Source organism: Halichondria panicea, chromosome 6 (genome assembly GCF_963675165.1).
Source record: "Halichondria panicea chromosome 6, odHalPani1.1, whole genome shotgun sequence".
NCBI lineage: Eukaryota > Metazoa > Porifera > Demospongiae > Suberitida > Halichondriidae > Halichondria > Halichondria panicea.
The window spans coordinates 4,804,291-4,826,153 of NC_087382.1; the positions used below are offsets into that span (position 1 = coordinate 4,804,291).

Below are 21,863 nucleotides of genomic sequence, written 5' to 3' on the forward strand. Positions count from 1 at the left end.
ATATACATGTTGAATGACGTTGTAATGGATTGGAGTTATGCTCTCGCCTTGTTTCCACGTTTCCCCCAGCCAATCCTAGAAACTTTTCGTATTGACACCTGCAAATTTATTGTTTTTATGCCAAGTTCTGTTGTTTATTGTCTGTTAATTAAAAGCACATGCAATCTTTGTAGGTGTGAAATTATCTTATTTTATATAAATTATAATTATAGGCTGCTGCACCCATGGATCCTGATGCTACTGATCCAATGTCAACACAAACGCAGTATCCATCGACCAATGCAACATCTGCTGTTACAGTAGCCAGTCCAGCTCTACACAACTACTCAACTGTTTCTAATCATCCAGGTATTGCTCTGAGTACTCACCATCACTCCCACCTCCCTGAGCCACCAGGATACGGCACTAGTCAATGGTATGGTGCAACTACTAACCGTCCCCCATTAGTTCCTTTTGGAATGCCTCGTATGTTATCTTATCCAAGGTATCCTAATGCTAGCAGTCATGGTATGCCTCAAGGCTATCCGACAGCCTATGGTTCGCAATACCCTGAACGCAGATATTTCACACCTGGTGTTGTTTCCCTTACCTATGGTGGTCATGTGCCACACAATTATCACAATGCATCGGGCGACTGGCACACGCAAACAGATCCATATCCTGATATGAATACAATGGGCTTACCACAACGTCCTGTATTCAATACTTTATATGGTAATGTAGTGAATGTGCATAACCCACCATACAATCCAAGACTGACTGAACTTGCACAATTTCGTGGGCAATCCTCTGAATGGTCAATCAATGCCTCTCGTGCGCACCACCCTCCACTACAAAGAGAAACTATCCCTCCAACAGTTGCTATAGATTCAAGACAGGCCGTGCCCATACCCAATGAACTACATTATACAACATATGAATACACACCATCATATCGCCCCCTAAATGCCTTATATGGTAATGAGCATCCTTCTCAATTCATCCCAAGGCCGACAACACCTTTACAATTTCGAGTGCAGTCCTCTGAATGGCCAATCAATACATCTCAAGCCCCTCCAATACAAAGTAAAGTGATCCCTCCAGCAGTAGCTATTGATACGAATCTGGCATGCACTATATCTACTAGCTCAATACAAAGTAGTGACTTTTGTAGTCCAAAAATCAATTCTGACTGTCAATCAGACGAAGGTAGTCTAGCAACTAATCAGGTTAATGTACTGCCTACTACTCTAATTGGTTCACTGCACAATGATTCGCCAGTAATATCTAGTCCGACAGCCAAAAGGTTGCGCTTAACTGATAGTCCTGATCCATCTCAGTTAGCTGTTACTAGCCCTAGTTCTCATAGTCAACATTTTTCTCACGGCACTATAGAGCGTTGCAGCCAATTACCAGACCCATCAGAGGAGAACTTTGCCTTTGTGTATGAGAGACTCCACAGTATTTGTTACAAATGGTTTAATCTTGGTCTAGCCCTTGGCCTATTACCGTCAACTCTTCAGCGAATTTCTGGTGACAATAAAGAAAAATGTGAAGTTTGTCTGCGAGAAACTCTTTTCGAACTAGTTCAAGTTAGACAGTTAACATGGAGGGAAATCATCGAAGCTTTGAGGAAACCTACGATTTATGAAAACGAACTAGCAACAGAGATAGAGTCAGAAGTGATGAATCCGCCTACACTAGCACCAAATGGTTTGTCGAGAAAAATCTCGTTAGAAGAGCTTTGTCATCTTCCAGTGGATAAAGTTTGGTATCAGTTGGGTCTCTGGTTGGGAGTTGAAGAACAAAGGTTGAATAAAATGAAGAAGAAGGATAAGAAACTAAATTTATTATTTGGGGCTTTCTTGGAGCTTCCTTATGAATCTGCTGATTACAAACGCTTATGCAAAAGGTTCCCTGATGACCGAAAAGAAGAAGCTCGAAGACTTCTTGAAAGTGAAAAGTATGAAGACTTTATTAAACTATTTCCTCGAGATAAACAAGTTGATGCGAGAAAATTAGTAGAAATGTCAAAATCTTTGTTTCCACGACTAATCACTGCTCTTGTCAAAGTGGGAAATAGGGAGATGGCAGAGAATATTTGCTCAAACAGACGTAAGTTAACACTATGCTTATCATAATAATAATTAATGTCAGGAATGCATGAAGGGGAGCAAACAACTATACAGCTCATATAACCCATTGTTGTCTGAGTATATGTCATACTAAGTGTTAAGCCATGCATGCATACATGCACGGTCATGTCACAACCCACTAGTGTTTGTGACGTACTCAGACAACAACGTATTTATATGGTGTGCATAGTAGTTGCTAACTCCACTTCATGTATTATTGAGAGTAATAAGAATAAACATGCTTTATTTTTGTGCAGGTATATCTCTGTGCCATCTCACTGACAGTAAACCACCTCCTGAGTGTGTAGTGATGTATGCCGACTATCTGAAGAGCAAGTACAGAAAGATGTCTCTTCTACCAGATCCTGACTGGCCCCCAAGCATAGCTACCGAAGAGCACTATACTAATCTGGCACTAATTCAGAAAGAAAGGAACTATTCACAAGCTAAAAAGGATATAAGTAGTGTTTCTAAAGATTACGTACACGGTAATATTGATAGAATCATTGCCAAAAAGAAGAAAATTGATCTTGAAGAAGCATTTTATCCTATTGTTAATCCTATGACAAATGAAAGTCAATTAACAATCTTAATGGATGGTGCTCCAGGGGTCGGGAAAACTACTATCACTAGGAAGGTGTGTATCGACTGGGCAAAAGGTGACGCCCTTCCAGAGTATCAACTTGTGCTTTTAGTTCCTCTTAGAAAGCTCAAGATGATATTATCACAAAAAGTTGATAAACAATTGCATTTGTCCGATATCTTGCCCTCTCATAACAAAGAACTCTTACAAAAGGTTGATGAACACATTATGGATGTATCTGGTGCAAAAACTCTGATAATTTTTGATGGTTTTGATGAGCTTAGCTCTCAAGAAAGGAATGTTAACACAGCATCTCTTGTCATAGACATAATAAAAGGTGATATACTGCATCTTTGCTCTGTGATGATTACCTCTCGTCCTTATGCTTCCCAGTCTTTAAGAAGTTTAAACCAAGTCAATCGCCATATCGAGGTATTGGGATTTACTGAAGAGCAAATACGTGACTGTGTGTGTAGGAACATTGAAGGAAAGAAAGGAGATAAATTGATTCGACAACTGCGAGAACGATTAGATATTGGGTCACTTTGTTACATTCCCCTGAATTGTAGAATTCTGCTATTTGTCTATAAAACAGAAGATTTTAATCTACCATCTACAATAACTGAACTGTATGAGATTTTTCTACTTCATACAATTAAACGGTTTGCTCAAAAGGTTGAATTAGAAGATAATGTATCTAATGAGATATTTGCTGCAAAGAAATTAAGTAAAATCCCTTCTGTTATTACGGTGCAACTGAATGATCTTTCAAAATTCGCTTTAGAAGGAATTGAGCAAAGTATACTAGTGTTTGATGATGAGAATCTAAAGGAACATGTGTCTCTTGGCCTCTTAAACTCACTCCATTGTTTTATAACTACTGGTGAGGCTACCTTCTTTCAGTTTCTCCACTTAACCATTCAAGAGTTTCTTGCTGCAAGGTATGTAGCATCGGATGCCATGACTGATGAACAACGCAAAAGTTTCATAACATCAAACATCGAGAATGAAACGTATAGAATGACCATCCTATTCTTAGCGGGCTTAACCAGATTCAGTTTCTTGAGCTCAGGTGACTCTCTACTGCAACCTCAAAGTACATTTCTGTCAGGGTCATGTGAAAAAGAACGAATTCTATTTTTGGCTCAACTTATCTATGAAAGTAAGAGCTCTTCGTTTTTTATTTTGTCTGACCTCAATAGATGTTTGGATATGTCCGATTATCCTCTCACCAAGTTTGATTGTCTTGTTCTTGCACATCTTATGTCTAATACTCCACGAGACTTTGTCTGGGAGTTCATTGATATGAGTAACTGTGGCATCACTGCCTACTCCGTGCTTTTAAAAACTAAGCATTCCGAACATTCCAAGTTACCAGGTATCGTTGTCTCAAAGAAGTTGAGATTTTCTTATAGAAAGGAAATAAATGTCAAATTTAATGGTGCTATTCCGATTGCATCATTATTAGACCTTCTGTCCAAATCCAAAGATTCGCCACTTGAAGAACTAACGGTACCAGTAGTAAAGTTTGAAACGGATAAAAGGGAAACGGATAAAAGGCATCAACAAATAGTGCAACTCTCCCAAGCCTTAGTTGATAGCAAGTCATTGCAAGCATTTGAAATTTGTCATATAAAAGAAGCTTCAGTTTCTAAAGCCTCAGAGCACATTCTGTCTACCACATCTAAAGAGAAATTTGTTCTACAAAAACAGCTGCTTGTCTGCTCAAATTCTTTAGTAATGCTATTGAAGTTTGCTTCCCTAGAAATTAAAAAGCTTAAAGTAATAGGTGCTGAGCCATTTATAGATTGCTCTACTTGTGGTAGTTCAGGTGAAGATGCTGTGAAGAGCCTGTGTGAGTTCCTGGGAAACTGTACGAATATAGAGCAGGTAAAAATCAGTGAATGTTGCTTAAAATGGAATGCAATACGATCTATTTTATCATCCTTGGTAAGCAGGATTCATATTTTGGAAAACAACGAAGTCGGCATTGCGTTTAAAGCCAATGAACATGATCTCGAAGTTTCCAATTACTGTGATGATCAAGATAACAAAGGTTATGAAACCTTCCTCACCAATATCAGGTGTGTATTCCCACGCCGATTCACTAGCCTGAGTGTTGAAGTTAGAGACACGGACGAGAAAGTTTTAGAGTATCTCTCACAGAATCCAAATCTGAAAATGATTACGCTAACCCTCAATAAAATACCACAGGACAAAGTTGTGGTTAGGACAGAGACTTCAAACAGAATGATACTTAAACTAAGCAAATCCCTGACATCAATACGAATAAAAGGTCATCTTCAAGATCATGGTGACATTCTTGAACATGTAGCCAGAGGTGTATGTCAAAATGACACTTTAAAATGTATGGAGATAATAGGTACATATGATCGCGATGGTCATGGTCAGACTATTACTGGACTAAACACGTTACTGAACTCTTTGAAATCTACTCCAGTACAAAAGTTGCGCTTTGAAAATATTCTTTTCGATAGTGAATGTACCGAAGCATTATTGGAACTACTGAGACATAAGCACCTGACTGATTTAGCAATGGAAGGACATACAAATTATTTGACTTATGCTAGTCGCACACCAAGATCTATAATATTATTATGCCAAACTCTTCAAATTAAATCTCTGACAGTACTAAGCCTTAATGGCAACAAGCTTGAAGCAGATGGTACTGTGGCATTAATAAATTTTCTTCGTCTCAATCCACAACTCACTGTCTTGAGAGCATTTGATTGTAATCTGACTGATGACCTATTCACTGACACTCACTATTGGGAAACCTCTTCCTTGGAAGAACTGATCATAAATTGTAACTATGGCATTCGCATTAAAGGGTGGACTAATCTGTTTCAAAGTCTTAGGCAGAACACATCACTGATTAAATTAAACTTCACTCGTTTACCATATAGTGACATTGATGAGGAGGTGTTGAGTGAAATGATAATTTCCAATAAATCTATTCAATATCTTACAATTGATGATTATCCCTATAATAGTCAACATGACAAGTCACTAGCAAGAGCACTTGTTCAGAACCTCACTCTCAGAGAAATTACAAATAATAGTCAACATGACAAGTCACTAGCAAGAGCACTTGTTCAGAACCTCACTCTCAAAGAAATTATGTATGGAAGTGGGTTTGACAGAGATGCTGCGGATGACCTCAAGAGAGAAATACAAAAACTAAAAAGAGACAAGAACGTCACAATATCTCCTGAATGGAATCTAAAGATACGAGCGGCATAATCATTATTACATGAACATTAACTATCATCTAATCATTACAGAAAAGCAAAAAATGTAGTCACTCATAATTATATGTCTTTAATTTCAGTTTTGTTTTAGTCTGCATCATCATCACTTACATCTTCAACAACAAACGGAGAACGTTGCCTCAGGCTTCTCTCTCCCAGCTGGTGGAGGGCATCTACCAGTGGAGTGGTCACTACCCGAACTCGTCCACTCTCAAACTGTCTAACCCACGCCACAAACAACCGCAGGGGGTTGATGTCACTAGGGTGTCCAGCAACCTGAGAAAAAGAACATTAATAGACGATGGCAGACTCTTTTCCTGAACACAAATGTAAACGTATCGGACTTCAATTTTCAAGTTACGACAAAACAATACGACAGCATCACATATTTTATTGTTGAGCAATTTATGAATTGTACGAAAGTAATGCTTCTTATTGCTGAGAAACAAGATTCACATAATAAGTATCAGAATCTTTACAACAATTATTCTTGCACTTACTGATTGTATTTCCCACAGGCTCAAGAACTCCTCGACGATGCTAGCCAGAAGAAGCAGCTGGAAGAATGAAGTAGAAACAGTATAGAGTATAAGACACACAGTGTACGATTATAATGTTGTTTACTTCAGATTGCAACGTATAGCGGGTAATTTTAGAGGGCGAATATTTTTGCAGATAAAAATTCAACCATGAAAAACATGTTCAATATAATTGATCATGAAAGTCGATATCCGTTAATTGCAAGCAAAATGGCCAATTCACGAACATTTAGACCCTACAAAATTACTTGCCATACAGTATAATTGTGGTTATTAACTTAATTTAAATTGATCTTTACCAATTATCATTGACTTGATATTTAATGTATTATGTCAACAAATTTCACAATACTGGATCCATACATTGTATATACACACTCTTATTAAGAATAACAATAATCCACAGCTAAGTAGCTCCAGTGTTATCCAGTATAGTATATGCAGTTATCACTCACCTGTTCACTTTCCCAATCAAAACTGGCAACTCCTACACTGAAGACCAGACTCGACCACGTTCACCACACCCTCTCCCTGTACAGTGACGGCATCAAGGCTTCTTATGCCCCTCCCCCATATCATCACAAATTGGATAAGAGCGACAATCAATTGTCGCAGTTGGTTAGGTTCTCTTGTCTCCACCCATCCACTGATAGCATCTCTCAGCGTGATCCCTGCAATGCATACATGTGTGTACTGTATGATACAAAACAACCATACAAGAGCACTTTGGTACTATGGCTCTATATTATTATTTTAAATGGCATGCATGCTATATAGATGTATAAGCATGATTCAAATCCATAATGATGTGCAAGTGCATGTGTGAAGAGTCTTAACTGAAGTATACTAGCGTTTATAGTGGCACTCACCGCTACCCGTTCCTCTGATGTCGATGATGACAAACCAGCGAAGGAGTGATGGTTGCAGAGAGACAGGCACACAAGCTGATGGAGTAGGGAACACCAACTGAGAACAATTGCTAGTTGCAGGCAGTAACTGTAAATGAACAAGCAAAAATGTAGTTAATTAAAAGGTGTGCAAAGAATCGTGGTAATAATGCAGTCACTAGATGCAAGGAAAGGTTACACAATAAGCCAGCGATTGAGGTGCCCAGTAGAGACATACAAGTCACGATATAATCGTGATTCATGGGTAAAAGTAAACTCCACAGCCATTAGTCTGACACACACACCATTTCATATTTAGATTCAATTACTGGCTACCGTCAACGTGCATAATTATCTCTCATTTCTCGAAACAAAACAATTTTGGCTTAGCTTTAGCTATATGTAATACACGCCTGTGGTTGGATCATGCAATGGCTCTGCAAACACTTGCACACAAGAGACCACCTCCTTTTCATGAGAGGGGACGTAACAATTTGGTTGTCTTTGGACCATAATTGTCTGGGATGCGATAAAGAAAATAGAAGAGGGGGAAACTAATACATCAGTACTATAGATTTAGCTTCAAGAGGGTTATTGGGCTCAGAAGAAAGGGATATCCTATATCTGTTGCTTCAGATGCACCTTAGAGCTCCCCTCATTTTTCATTTCCAGTGATCAATGAGTTGATCGGTCTCTTCGATCTTCTTATTGTTTTCTTTAAACTTGACAGTCTGAGAGTGAATTTCACTCTCTAAACATTTACGTATAGAGGCAGGTTTGACAGTGTAGATGCATGTGGATACGAATGATCAACCCGAGGAGAGAAATATACAAAACTAAAAAGAAACACAATAATTATCTCCTAAATGAAGAATGGAATCTAAAGATACGAGGGGTTCACGAGAGAACATGAACTAATCACGTACAGGCTCGCTATCAATTCTAATGGCAATAGCAATAATTAAGTCAACATATTTTGTTTATGTACCTTCCAATTCAGATATCATTATTATCATTTGTATCTCGACAGCCTCAGACACCTCTTCCATTCACAGCTGGTGGAGGTCATCACCAGTGGAATTATTGGGAACAATCCAAACTCGTCTGTTCCACACACAGCCTCTGGGGTTGATGTCACTGGACTAGAGTAGCCAGCAATCTCCATGAGAAGGAGAACAGAAATAACGATGGTACTTGAACAATACAACACATCCATAAATTGAGAAAACCACCCTTAGATAAGTACGTATTGATACGTACCTGCCTCTACGATAAGTACATAATTAATATGCAAGACCCATAGTTACGTCTATAAATCTAATGTGTAAAGCCATAAGATGGAACAGGATTAGGGTTAGGGTTAGCTATCTATGGTAAAGCTCAGCAAAATAAATCTGGTATCATTGCCATTGCATGCACATGTACAGGCATACTGATAGGGATATCTACTGCACATGCGCACTCAAGATAATGAGTTCCACCCACTAAAACTAGTGAACAGCAACAAAAGGTACAGTTTTAGACTAGTAGCTAGCTAAGTAGAGCTATAAAAAAAAAAGCCTTGGAAGGATTCCTGACACACAAAAATGGTCAGTGAGTATCTAGTTATTGTCTGAAAACCTCTGTTGAGTGATTATAGCTCTATAGCTTATGCAATCTTGTAGTTCTCTAGAGAATAAAATTTTGTTTCGTAGGAGACTCATTCTGCTGCACGCATGGATCCAGATGTGACTGACCTGATGTCAACACAATCACAGAACCCATCGACCAATGCAACATCTGCTGTTTCTAATCATCCAGGTATAGCTCTAAGTACTCACCATCACTCCCACCTCCCTGAGCCACCAGGATACAGCACTAGTCAATGGTATGGTGCAACTACTAACCATCCCCGGCCCCCATTAGTTCCTTCTGAAATGCCTCGTATGTTATCTTATCCAAGGTATCCATCTGTACCTAATGCTGGCATGCAGTCATGGTATGTCTCAAGACTATCCGACAGCCTATGGTTCACAATACCCTGAACCCAGATATTTCACACCTGGTGTTGTTTCCCTTACCTATGGTGGTCATGTGCCACACAATTATCACAATGCATCGGGCGACTGGCACATGCAAACAGATCCATATCCTGATATGAATACAATGGGATACTCAGGGGCGGATCTAGGATTCTTGATAGGGGGGAGCTAAAAATATTTTAACTCACGTACAATGTGTTTCCTGCATGACTCATCAATAATTGTTCATGCTCAGTAATAAACTGGGTGTGGCCATGATAATGTAACCGTAGCTACGTGCTATCCAGTACATGCAGTGTGTTGATAGCTAGCTCTAGATTCTATTCTTCAGGCTTGTCATCAAGGCCAGGGGGGTGCTCAAGCCCCCAAAGCCCCCCACTGGATCCGCCCCTGATACTTACCACAATATCATGTATTCAATACTTTATATGGTAATGTAGTGAATGTGCGTAACCCACCATACAATCCAAGACTGACTGCACTTGCACAATTTCGTGGGCAATCCTCTAAATGGCCAATCAATACCTGTCGTACGCACCACCCTCCACCACAAAGAGAAACTATCCCTCCAACAGTTGCTATTGATTCAAGACAGGCCGTGCCCATACCCAATGAACTACGTTATACAACATACGAATACACACCACCATGCATATCGCCCCTTATATGGTAATGAGGTACATGTGCATCCTTCTCAATTCATCCCAAGGCCGACACAATACCTTTACAATTTCAAGGGCAGTCCTCTGAATGGCCAGTCAATACATCTCAAACCTCTCCAATACAAAATAAGACTATCCCTCCAGCAGTAACTATTGATATGAATCTGGCATGCACTATATCTACTAGCTCAATACAAAGCAGTGACTTTTCTAGTCCACAAGACGATTTTGGCAAATCAGAAGAAGGTGGTCTAAGTTTTCCTGGTTGTGTACTACCTACTACTCCGCTGTACAATGATTCATCAGAAACATATAGTCCGGCAGCCAAAAGGTTGCGCTTAACTGATTGTTTGGAACAACCTAGTCTATCTCAGTCAGCTGTTAGCTGTACTTCTACTCCAAGCATCCCTGTTCAAATAGAATCCAAACAGCAATTAATACTATCTGAGAAATATTTTAAATCAGTGCCATGAGAAACTCTACCCAATTAGGTCACAATGGTCCAACTTTGGTCTAGCTCTTGACCTACCACCGTCGACTATTAATCAAATTTCAAAGGACCATAAATCTTGTGAAGATTGTTTCTATGAAACACTCGACAGACTATTTAAAAGTAGAGAGTTAACATGGAGTAAGATTATTGAAGCTTTGAGGAAACCTACAATTCAACAGAACAATCTAGCAACGGAGATAGAGTCAGCAATTATAGCAATGGATTTGCCTACGCCCGCACCTGTAAGTTTGGTCGGGAATCTCTCGTTAGAAAAGCTTTGTCGTCTTCCGGTGGATAAAGTTTGGTATCAGCTTGGTCTCTGGTTGGGTGTTGAAGAATACAGATTGATTGACATAAAAACGCACAATGAGAACATAGAGTTAATATTTGAAGCTTTCTTGGAGTTTCTTTATGATTCTACTGATTACAGACGTTTATGTGAGTCGTTTACTGATGTTCAAAAAGAACAAGCTCAGAGACTGCTTGAAAGTGAAACGTATAATGACTTTATTATACTATTCCCCCAAGATAAACGAATTGATGCGAGAAAAATAGTTGACATTTCAAAAGCATTATTTCCGCGACTATTGACTGCTCTTATTAAAGTGGGAAAGAGAGACGTGGCAGAGAATATTTGCTCAAAGAAAGGTATGAAAATTGTATATGCTCATCATAATGATACCAAATTGATCAAATTTTATTCTTGTGCGGGTGTATTGCTGACTGATCTCACTGACAGTCCACCACCTCCTGAGTATGTAGTGATGTATGCTGACTACCTGAAGAGCAAGTACAGAGAGATGTCTACCCTACCAGATCCTGACTGGCCCCCAAGCATAGCTACCAAAGAGCACTATACTAATCTGGCACTAATTCAAAAAGAAAGGAATTATTTACAAACTGAAGACGATATAAATAATGTTTCTAAAGATTATGCACATGGAAATATTGATAGTATCATTGCCAAAAAGGCGAGCATTGATCTTGAAGAAGCATTTTATCCTATTATTAATCCTAAGACTAATGAAAGTCGATTAACAATTTTAATGGATGGTGCTCCAGGGGTTGGGAAAACTACTATCACCAGGAAGGTGTGTATATATCGACTGGGCAAATGGTAATGTCCTTCCAGAGTATGAACTTGTGATTTTAGTTCCTCTTAGGGAGCTCAAGATTTTACAGAAATGTAACAAACAATTGCATTTGTCCGATATCTTGCCCTCCGATAGCAAAGAAATCAGAAGAAATGTTATAAAACACATGATGCAAGTATCTGGTGCTGACATTTTGATAATTTTTGATGGTTTCGATGAACCTCTCAGGAAAGGAATTCTCTCCAACAATCTCTTGTCCTAGACATAGCAAGAGGTGATAAGCTTCATCGTTGCTCTGTGATGATTACCTCTCGTCCTTATGCTTCCCAGCCTTTGAGGAGTTTATCTACAGTCAATCGTCATATCGAAGTATTAGGATTTACTGAAGAGCAAATACAAGACTGTGTTTGTACAAACATTTCTGGGAAAGAAGGAGATAAATTGATCAGAAAACTGAAACAGCGACTAGACATTGGGTCACTTTGTTACATTCCCCTGAATTGTAGGATTTTGTTGTTTGTCTATGAAAGAGAAAATTTTAGTCTCCCATCTACAGTAACTGAACTGTACGAGATTTTCCTTCTACACACAATTAAACGATTCGCTCAAAAGGTTACATTAGATGAAAATGTATCCCGTAAGATACTTGCAGCAAAAAATCTGAATCAAATTCCTAGCATTATTACAGTGCAACTGAACATTCTCTCAAAAAAAGCTTTAGAAGGAATTAAACATAGTAAATTAGTGTTTGATGACAGCAGTCTACATGATTATGTATCTCTTGGCCTCTTAAACTCACTCCACTGCTTTACAACTACTGGTGAGGCTGCTTTCTTTCAGTTTCTCCACCTAACCATTCAAGAATTTCTTGCTGCGAGGTATGTAGCTTCGGATGCCATGACTGATGAAGAACGAAAACATTTCCTAAGATCAAACATCGAGAATGAAACGTACAGAATGACCTTGCTATTCTTAGCGGGCCTAACTGGATTCAGTTTCTTAAGCTCAGGTGACTCTTTACTGCAACATCAAAGTACATTTCTGTCAGGGTCAAGTGAAAAAGAACGGACTTTGTTTTTGGCTCAAGTTATTTACGAAAGTAGGCACTCTTCGGAATATGTTTTGTCTCATCTCAATGGAAGCCTGGATATGTCCGGTTATCCTCTTACCAAATTTGATTGTCTTGTTCTTTCACATCTTATATCTAATACGCCACGAGATTTTGTCTGGGAGTTCATTGACTTAAGTAACTGTGGTATCACCAGTTACTCATTGTTGTTAAAAACAAACCATTCCAAACATGAAATACCTGGTATCGCTGTCACGAAAAGTTGACATTTTTTTATAAAAGGAAAAAAAAGTTTGAAAAATTTAATGGTAGAATTCCAATTGCATCAGTAGTAAACCTTCTGTCCAGTTCCAAAGATTCACCTCTCGAAGAACTAACACTACCAGTTGTGGAGTTTAAGAAAAAGTGTCAAGAAATGGTGCAACTGTTTCAAGCCTTAGGCAATCACAAGTTACTGCAAACATTTGAAATTTGTCATCCAAAAACTGCGTCTAGAGGTCGTATTCTGTCAATAGCAAGTAAAGAAGAGCTTGTTCTGCAAAAACAGTTAACTGTTTGCTTAAAATCTTTAATGCAGCTGTTGAATTGTGCTTCCGTAAAAATTGAAAAGCTTGAAATTCATGATGTTGTGGCATTTCAGGATTGCTCTACTTGTGGTAGTTCAGGTGAAAATACTGTGAAGAGCCTGTGTGAGTTCCTGGGAAAATGTAAGAATATAGAATACGTAAGCTTCCATGGATGTTACTTAAAAGGGAAAGCAATGCGATCTATTCTATCATCCTTATCTAAAAGTTGAAGTGTAAGCAGCATTCGTATTCTGAATAACGACTCTGAGATATGTGATAGTGAGTTAGTTGAAATGCTCGAGCATTTGCCAAGAAAATGTACATTTATATTTTCAAGTAAGAAAGTCGACATTGCGTTTAAAGCCAATGAACATGATCTCGAAGTATCATGCACAAATTCTTGTCATGGTCTTAAAGGTTATAAAACATTCCTCACTAATATCAAGTGTGTATTTCCACAACGATTCACTGGCCTTAGTATTGAATTTGATCACACTGATAAGACAGTTTTAGAGTATCTCTCACACAATCCAAATCTGAAAATGATTACGCTATCCCTTCATAGTTTACCACAAGACAAAGTTGTGATTAAGACAGAAAATTCAAAATTAATGATACTTAAACTATGCAAATCTCTGACATCAATAAAAATAAAAGGTTATTTTGTTCAGGATTATAGTGACATTCTTGAACTTGTAGCCGAAGGTGTACGACAAAATAACACTTTATTGTGTATGGAGATAATAGTAGAGTATAAATACGACAGTCACAGTCAGACCGTTACTGGACTAATCACGTTACTAAACTCTTTGAAATCTACTCTTGTACAAAAGTTGTGCTTTGAAAATATTTTTTTCGATACTGAATGTACCGAAGCATTAATGGAACTGCTGAGACATAACAAGCATCTTACTGATTTAGTAATAACAAGATGTTACTTGACTGATGTTAGTCATACACTAAAATCTATAATACTATTTTGCCAAACTCTTCAAATGAAATCTCTGACAGTACTAAACATTAATAGCAACAACCTTGGAACAGATGGTACTGTGGCATTACTAGATTTCCTTCGTCTCAATCCACAACTCACTGTGTTGAAAGCATTCGATTGTGATCTGACTGGTGATCTATTCACTGACACTCACTATTGGGAAACCTCTTCCTTGAAAGAACTGATTATAAATTGTAACTATGGCATTAGCATTGAAGGGTGGACTAATCTGTTTCAAAGTCTTAGGCAGAACACATCACTGATTAAATTAAACTTCTGTTGTTTAAGAGATGGAAACATTGATGAGGAGGTGTTGAGTGAAATGATAATTTCAAATAAATCTATTCAATATCTTACAATTGATGATTATCCCAATGACAGTCAACATGACAAGTCACTAGCAAGAGCACTTGTTCAGAACCTCACTCTCAAAGAAATTACGTATGGAAGTGGGGTTGACAGAGATGCTGTGTATGACCTCAAGAGAGAAATACAAAAACTAAAAAGAGACAAGAACGTCACAATATCTCCTGAATGGAATCTAAAGATACGAGCGAAACACTAATTATTACATGAACATTAACTATCATCTAATCATTACAGAAAGCAAAAAATGTAGTCACTCAAAATAATAATAATATTATATGTCTTTCATTTCAGTTTTGTTTTAGTCTTTATCATCATCACTTACATCTTCAACAACAAACGGAGAACGTTGCCTCAGGCTTCTCTCTCCCAGCTGGTGGAGGGCATCTACCAGTGGAGTGGTCACTACCCGAACTCGTCCACTCTCAAACTGTCTAACCCACGCCACAAGCAACCGCAGGGGGGTGATGTCACTAGAGTGGCCAGCAACCTGAGAAGAAGAACAGAGACAGACGATGGCAGACTCTTTGCTTGAACACAAATGTAAACGTATCAGACTTCAATTTTCAAGTTACGACAAGACAATACGACAGCATCACGTATTTTATTGTTGATGAAATGTATGACAGTAATGCTTCTTATTGCTGAGAAACAAGATTCACATAATAAAGTAAGAGAATCATTACAACTATTATTCTTGCACTTACTGATTGTATTTCCCACAGGCCCAAGAACTCCTCGACGATGCTAGCCAGAAGAAGAAGCTGGAAGAATGAAGTAGAAACAGTATAGTGTATAAGACACACAGTGTACGATTATAATGTTGTTTACTTCAGATTGCATCGTATATAGCGGGTAATTTTAGAGGGAGAATTTTTTGCAGATGAAAATTTCAACCATGAAAAATAATTGAAAATCCGTTAATTGCCGGCAAGCAAAATGGCCAATTCACGAACATTTAGACCCTACACAATTACTCGCTATACAGTATAATTGTGGTTATTAACAGACGATCTTTACCAATTATCATGTACTTGATATTTATGTATTATGTTAACAAATTTCACAAATACATTGTATATACACACTCTTATTAAGAATAACAATATTCCACAGCTAAGTAGCTCCAGTGTTATCCAGTATAGTACGCAGTTTTATGACTCACCTGCTCACTTTCCCAATCAGAACTGGCAACTTCTACCAGACCAGACTCGGCCACGTTTACCACACCCTCTCCCTGTACAGTGACGACATCGAGGCTTCTTATGCCCCTCCCCCACATCATCACAAATCGGATAAGAGCGACAATTAGTCGTCGCAGTTGGTTAGGTTCTCTTGTCTCCACCCATCCACTGATAGCATCTCTCAGCGTAATCCCTGCATACATGTGTGTACTGTATGGTACAAAACAACCATACAAGAGCACTTTTGTATGGCTCTACTTGTAACGGCATGCATGCTATCAAGAGTATATAATAGAGAAGAGAGTATCGAACGTAGGCATACTGTATATCAGATGTATGCGAAGAGTAATGTGACTTCCTGTATCTGTCACAAGCTTGGAATTTGCACACTGACCAATCCAAGTGTGGGTGATGTCATCTATCAAGAAAGTAGATTACATCACCCACGCTTGGATTGGTCAGTGTGCAAATTCCAAGCTTGTGACAGATACAGGAAGTCACGTTACTCTCCGCATACATCTGATACACAGTATGCCTACGTTCGATACTCTCTCTCTATCATAAACTCTTGATATAAGGTATTGTATAAGCATGATTCAGATCCATAATTATATAATGCATGTGTGAAGATTCTCTTAACTGAAGTATACTAGTACTAGGACAGCCACTGCCTGGCACTCACCGCTACCTGTTCCTCTGATGACGATGATAACAAACCAGTAAAGGAGTACTGATTGCAGAGAGACAGGCACACGAGCTGATGGAGTAGGGAACACCAACTGAGAACAATGGCTTGTTGCAGGCAATAACTGTAAATGAACACGCAAAAATATTTTAAAAGGTGTGCAAAGAATTGTGGTAATAATGCAGTCACTATAGATGCAAGGAAAGGTCACACAATAAGCCGGCGATTGAGGTTCCCAGTAGACATACAAGTTACGACATAATCATGATTCATGGGTAAAAGTGATCTCCAAAGCCACTTGGTAATAAGAAAACTCAGATATACAGTTAGCTTCAATTATTAGCTACCGTCGACATGCGCGCCACCATCTTTCGTTATCGAGAACAAAATAACTTGGGCTAATAATACGTTACACTTACAGGCACTGCACTGACCTGGCCTGTGGTTGGATCATGCAATGGCTCTGCAAACACTTGCACACAAGAGGCCATCTCCTCCGGTTGAGGTGGTTTATGAGAGGGGACGTAACAATTCGGTTGACCTTCACTGGTTGGAGGTGGCCTTGGACGATGGTAGACCATATCCTGTTAGGAGGGAGAAGGAGAAAGTAAACATAGAAGGGAGAACTTACATACGAAAGGAAGCATTTTACATGTAACATGTAGCAAAGTACTATAGACACATAAACTAAATGTAAGTATGACTAATCAATAATTGTCACTTACTGATTTGGAAGTAAATGGGTCAGACTCTTGAGTTGGCCTAGTCCAGGACTTATCCTCAGACACTGAATCGTTACTACTGTTTGTACTTTGCTCCGGATCTCTCAGAGCACCACCTCCATCACCAGATTGTGGGGCTCTCGTACGGTGTCTTCTGTTGTCGTTTGGTCGCTTGAACTTGACCTCAGAGCCTGTACTCTCATGGCCATCGGCATCCCTCTTGGACTCAGAATCATCAGAATTCGGCAATGGCTCCTCTTCACTTTGCGTAGCTGTTAGCCTTCTTCTATGTTGTCGACGCCTTTTATTCTTTCGAGAAGCTGCTTGAGTGTTTCCCAAATCGAGTTTTTGTTGATGAACTAATTGCTTGTCTGTGTCATGGGGTCTCCGTGTGACATCCTCGTTAGGTGGTTGCGTAGGGAAAGGGTTTTTCCCTTCATTTTTCTTCTGATTGCGGTTCTTGATTGCATTTCTTTTGTTGCGAGAACGACATCTCTTTCTGGGTGCTTGAGATGGAGTTTGATGTTTAGTTTTCGTCCTTTTCTTTCTATGGTTCTGATTACGAGCTGAGTCTTTCGTCTTAGCGGTACTGTCCTTAGACGGGAGATCATGTGATGTCTGTGGGGTTTGTGGATCTTCAGTTTGATCAGATGTGATGTCACTGGATTTGTCAGTCTTAGAGGTGGTAGTAGACGGGTAGCTAGGAGTGTCTGTTGTCGAGGTGTCCTGTTCCGATGAAGGATTGCTCGAGTTTCCCTGCTCATTAGGAGGACAGCCAGCACCGGCAGAGAAGCTTTGAGTGCTAGGAGGATCATGTGAGATGGTTGGCTCGTTTAAATGCTCAGTTTCTGCTGGGTTATCATCGGCATTGCCAGAACTTTCGCTCAAATTGTCGTCTGTGAAAGTAAATAAGGTGTTCAATCATTTCCACAGTAAAATACACACTGACACAATAGCATAAATTGGACTAATTTCGTGCAACAAGTTGTTGTGAATGAACTGACACTTACTTGTAGCTGAGTCTTGCTGCTTATTCCACACACAGTCAGTAGGGTCAATGGGCTCCGTAGGAAGGTCTGCATGGAGGTCATTGGGCTCAGTAGGGGGGTTTGCAGGGAGGTCATTGGGCTCGGTAGGGGGGTCTGCAGAGAAGTCAATGGGCTCGGTAGGGGGGTCTGCAGAGAAGTCAATGGGCTCGGTAGGGGGGTCTGCAGAGAAGTCAATGGGCTCGGTAGGGGGGTCTGCAGAGAAGTCAATGGGCTCGGTAGGGGGGTCTGCAGGGAGCTCGGTAGGATGGCACTCTGAGTCTGTAGGAGGGCCACCAGACTCAGTAGGAAAGTTCTCAGGGTCCTCAGGGAGGTCGACAGAATTGGTCGAAGATTCATTCTGCTTCGCATCCGTAGCCTTGGACTCTCGTTTATCGTCAAGCTGCTCCTTAAAGGAGATGAACTGCTGCTTCAGCCGCACTTTAGTGGTCCTTTCGTTGTTTATCTCCTGTGATATACAGAACATATGATTATAGAACCACCAAATTGAAAGACACTAGCCTACATTGAGAAGATCGCTCTTCGAGGTTTTTTTATTGTCTCCTTTAAACTTGACAGTCTTAGAAATGGACATGTGCACGATCTGGCTAGGAGCCTCCCGGTCGACTATCATCACTTTTACTGGCATTTTCTCGACAATTGTGATCTCAACATCATCTGAAATGATACATACACGTAAGAATACAGTTTAAAATATAAGACAGTTTCATCTTCACCAGAGATGAGCGATGACGGTCTTTGAAGGTCTGTGACGACTTTAAAGCCTAGTATATTTTGCTCTGTATATTGCAAAAAGTGATAATGAGCAGAAAAAAAGATACTTATTATTATACTATAGCAATAGTATAACTTTTATTCTACATAATTATATAATTTGTACATACCTTGAAATTGTTTTTTTCTTCCGTCATCGTCTAACAAATCTGCACAATTATAGGAGAGTAAATAGCAATAGCGACAGTGTTTACTCATTACCTTCAGTTTCAGTTTGTGGGTTGCACAATCCAGAGCTGTTGTTGAGAGTGTTAGTCACCCCACGGCACTCCTCTTGGACTACAAAGAGGAACAGTCATACCTTGTGACATGTCAATGGTTGTATATATGATGGGGTTTGACATAATTATAACAACAAGCGGTTGGTTCAGTGTCTATTAGAGATCTTTAATATTAGTACTCACCCTTTTTAGTGCTAAAGAGTGCTACCATAATTATTGTATATACCACTGCACTCTACAAGCACTGTTTATCTGTGGTCTACTATGTAACAATTCTACACATGTACTATAAAGGTATGGTGGTATGGTGGTGGTATTCCGCAAAACTGGCCTGTATAATTAAAGCTCAACCAGCTGCATGTGTTCAATAAAGAAGTGGTTGCAGAATTAACCTGGCATGTGACTTTGTGGAGGGCTATGAAATCAGTGGGGACCCCTTAGCAACACATTTAATGTATGGATAGTGGAGGTCATGCCTACATGTTTGTAGGGCAGAGGACATACTGTTCAATGTGCTACCAGATACAATAATTAATGTACATGCACACCATAAGAATGAATGATATGTTGGAAAGTGCAAACATAATCATTTAAGCACACTCATAAACAACCCTATTCACTGCATAGGAGTGTGTTGTAATTGAATTTACTTTATTGAATTAGTACACGAGACTCACTATCTGTAGAAGTGATCTCTCTTATGTCACTCTCTCCAGCATGCCGCTTCTCTGAATAACATAAAACAACAAAAATTAAATTTGCAGCTGCACGCAGTCGGACATATAATCAGTGTGTGGTATCTACGTACATGTATCTAGCTATGTATACTGGCTAGCTCATTGAATACCTTGAAACAAACGATATTCATAAATATGGTCCATTGGTGGGTATGCATGCATGTATGATTACACTTGTATACAGTCTAATAATTATACACTTTCTGCTGTTTGAGGAACCCCAGCTACCCTCTACTCACTAATGAGAGTTGGGTCCATCAGAATGGCTGTATGTGTGGCCACCAGTAAAGGGGATTCTTTACTTCCAATAACAATGTTTTCTGGACCCACATCTTCCTCGTCAGTTGCTTGAACGGGAACCAAATGGTAACTAGATGTAAAATACACAAAATATAGGAAGTTGTCACCATGCCATGATTACAGTTTTGTGGAACCACAGTGAAAATTGGTGTCCATGTGAATGTTGTTTTAGGTGGTCTGTTAAAATCAATTGTGCATAGCCTGGGACAGTAATGTCGGGAGCCTGGTAGGTAGAGTGGGGCTAGGGTCTGGGGTCACTGTGTACACACACATGCAGCAAGAAAAATGGTATGCCAGGTACAGCTAGACTATATGCTATAGCAGCATGCTCAAAGATCAAAGGAGTTAAAGACACAGCCACAACCACACAGCGCCACCTCACAACTTTTACAAATCTACGACCAAGTTATAACAAGATTGTGGCTGGCTCTAGCATAACAGAACATTATTATGCCTGAGATATACTGATTATCATAGAGTTAGCTAAATTATAGAGCCTTTGTTGTTGCTTTTGATGTGTAGTAACAATGCAGCTACAGAAGCGTAGCTACAGAAGTGTAGCAAAAACAAGTTATATAATTATTAGCTCACCTTTTACCACACTGTCTTCTCCGCCTTCTCTTCAATAATTGATCTGCAATAGCATATAAGAAATATAGGACATAAAATCAATGAATTAAAAACATGATGAAATACATAGCATGAAGCTAGCCACACAATATGGGATCATGTGGTCTAGCTATCACTCACTGCAGTGGCTCTGAGTAGATCCCATTGCTTCAGGCTGCAAACTTAAGTGTGAAGTAGAAGTCTAGAATCCTCAAACTTTAGTGCTAAATATATAACAGTTTAATCAATTATGTCTGCGGTGGCCTAATAATGGATGTGGTAGGTGTGGTATACAATTATAGATTAGATCTACATACCTTAGACCTCACACAACCAGGAAACAAGAAAATAGCTGAGCCGTGTACTGTAGAAATGTGGATTGGCAGCCTAGGGCCAATGCTATAAATCAGGGACAGTTCTGGGGAATGGGGCTACTATATAACTGTTAATATAATTATATTGGTACTAATTACTTATAACCTAACATACACACTAGTTTCACACGCGCGCACGTAGTGCAGACACCACACATATAAATCTACTGAGAGAACCAGCTTATCATTGTCTGTGCGCATGGGAAATTGATAACACAAACTGCAACCATAGCAACAGTGACGACATTGACAGCCACGATAAAAATAGAGCTGTTCATCTCAATTAACAGTAGTGAGACAGTACAAGAGACTACATTCTGAGTAAAGCTGTCAATTCCAGTGGGATTATAAGAAGGGTTGACAAACATGTATATGTACTAGTTAGGACATAACTGAAACACTAGTCATGCACCCACTATACAGACAGACAAACTTCTTGTTGCCTGAATTGCCAGTAAAATTTAATGGTATTCATTCAATCTGTATGTGGCGCTTATACTTGATTCATGTTGTATCAACATTCATCAACATACTGCATACATACCTCTATA

At 39.3% G+C, this 21,863-nt stretch overlaps 3 protein-coding genes across 7 annotated transcripts; 2 read left to right on the plus strand and 1 right to left on the minus strand.

Annotated features, from left to right (window-relative positions):
• Window positions 1-422: 422 nt before the first annotated feature.
• On the plus strand, window positions 423-6,849 carry LOC135337766 (uncharacterized). 2 transcript variants are annotated; one of them, XM_064533748.1, is made up of 3 exons: window positions 423-2,094; window positions 2,372-6,432; window positions 6,488-6,849. In XM_064533748.1, the coding sequence occupies exons 1-2, from the start codon at window positions 459-461 to the stop codon at window positions 5,959-5,961; spliced, it is 5,226 nt and encodes a 1,741-aa protein (XP_064389818.1). In that variant the 5' UTR covers window positions 423-458; the 3' UTR covers window positions 5,962-6,432; window positions 6,488-6,849. The 2 variants fall into 2 exon arrangements, with proteins under 2 accessions (XP_064389818.1, XP_064389819.1); XM_064533749.1 differs by having other exon boundaries at window positions 2,372-6,325.
• LOC135337767 (uncharacterized protein DDB_G0284459-like) lies at window positions 5,798-21,233 on the minus strand. 4 transcript variants are annotated; one of them, XM_064533751.1, is made up of 15 exons: window positions 21,080-21,233; window positions 20,921-20,963; window positions 20,269-20,399; window positions 19,970-20,020; window positions 19,273-19,350; window positions 19,182-19,220; window positions 19,014-19,076; window positions 18,803-18,954; window positions 18,262-18,745; window positions 17,255-18,147; window positions 16,964-17,113; window positions 16,527-16,653; window positions 15,826-16,037; window positions 6,470-6,526; window positions 5,798-6,245 (listed from the first exon to the last, which is right to left on the minus strand). In XM_064533751.1, exons 1-15 carry the CDS (start codon window positions 21,102-21,104, stop codon window positions 6,057-6,059), a joined length of 2,694 nt encoding a protein of 897 aa, XP_064389821.1. In that variant the 5' UTR covers window positions 21,105-21,233; the 3' UTR covers window positions 5,798-6,056. The 4 variants fall into 4 exon arrangements, 3 of the variants coding, with proteins under 3 accessions (XP_064389821.1, XP_064389820.1, XP_064389822.1); XR_010395315.1 differs by lacking the exons at window positions 15,826-16,037; window positions 16,527-16,653 and adding exons at window positions 6,964-7,179; window positions 7,378-7,504 and having other exon boundaries at window positions 6,164-6,245; XM_064533750.1 differs by lacking the exons at window positions 5,798-6,245; window positions 6,470-6,526 and adding exons at window positions 14,723-15,150; window positions 15,368-15,424.
• Window positions 10,517-14,225, plus strand: LOC135337769 (uncharacterized; the record flags this gene model as incomplete). Its single annotated transcript, XM_064533753.1, has 1 exon — window positions 10,517-14,225. A coding segment is annotated over one exon (1,176 nt), but the record flags the coding sequence as incomplete, so codon positions are not given.
• Window positions 21,234-21,863: the final 630 nt, after the last annotated feature.

Excerpts from the sequence above, each read along its gene's own strand:
- LOC135337767 (XM_064533751.1), bottom strand. The coding sequence starts at position 21,104 with ATGGGATCTACTCAGAGCCACTGCA. Across the intron at positions 18,955-19,013 it reads ACCGTCATCGCTCATCTCTG|ATGATGTTGAGATCACAATT; the intron begins GTGAAGATGAAA and ends GTATCATTTCAG. Across the intron at positions 6,527-15,825 it reads CTGATTGGGAAAGTGAGCAG|CTGCTTCTTCTGGCTAGCAT; the intron begins GTGAGTCATAAA and ends TCATTCTTCCAG.
- LOC135337766 (XM_064533748.1), top strand. The coding sequence starts at position 459 with ATGCCTCGTATGTTATCTTATCCAAGGTATCCTAATGCTAGCAGTCAT. Across the intron at positions 2,095-2,371 it reads GAATATTTGCTCAAACAGAC|GTATATCTCTGTGCCATCTC; the intron begins GTAAGTTAACAC and ends ATTTTTGTGCAG.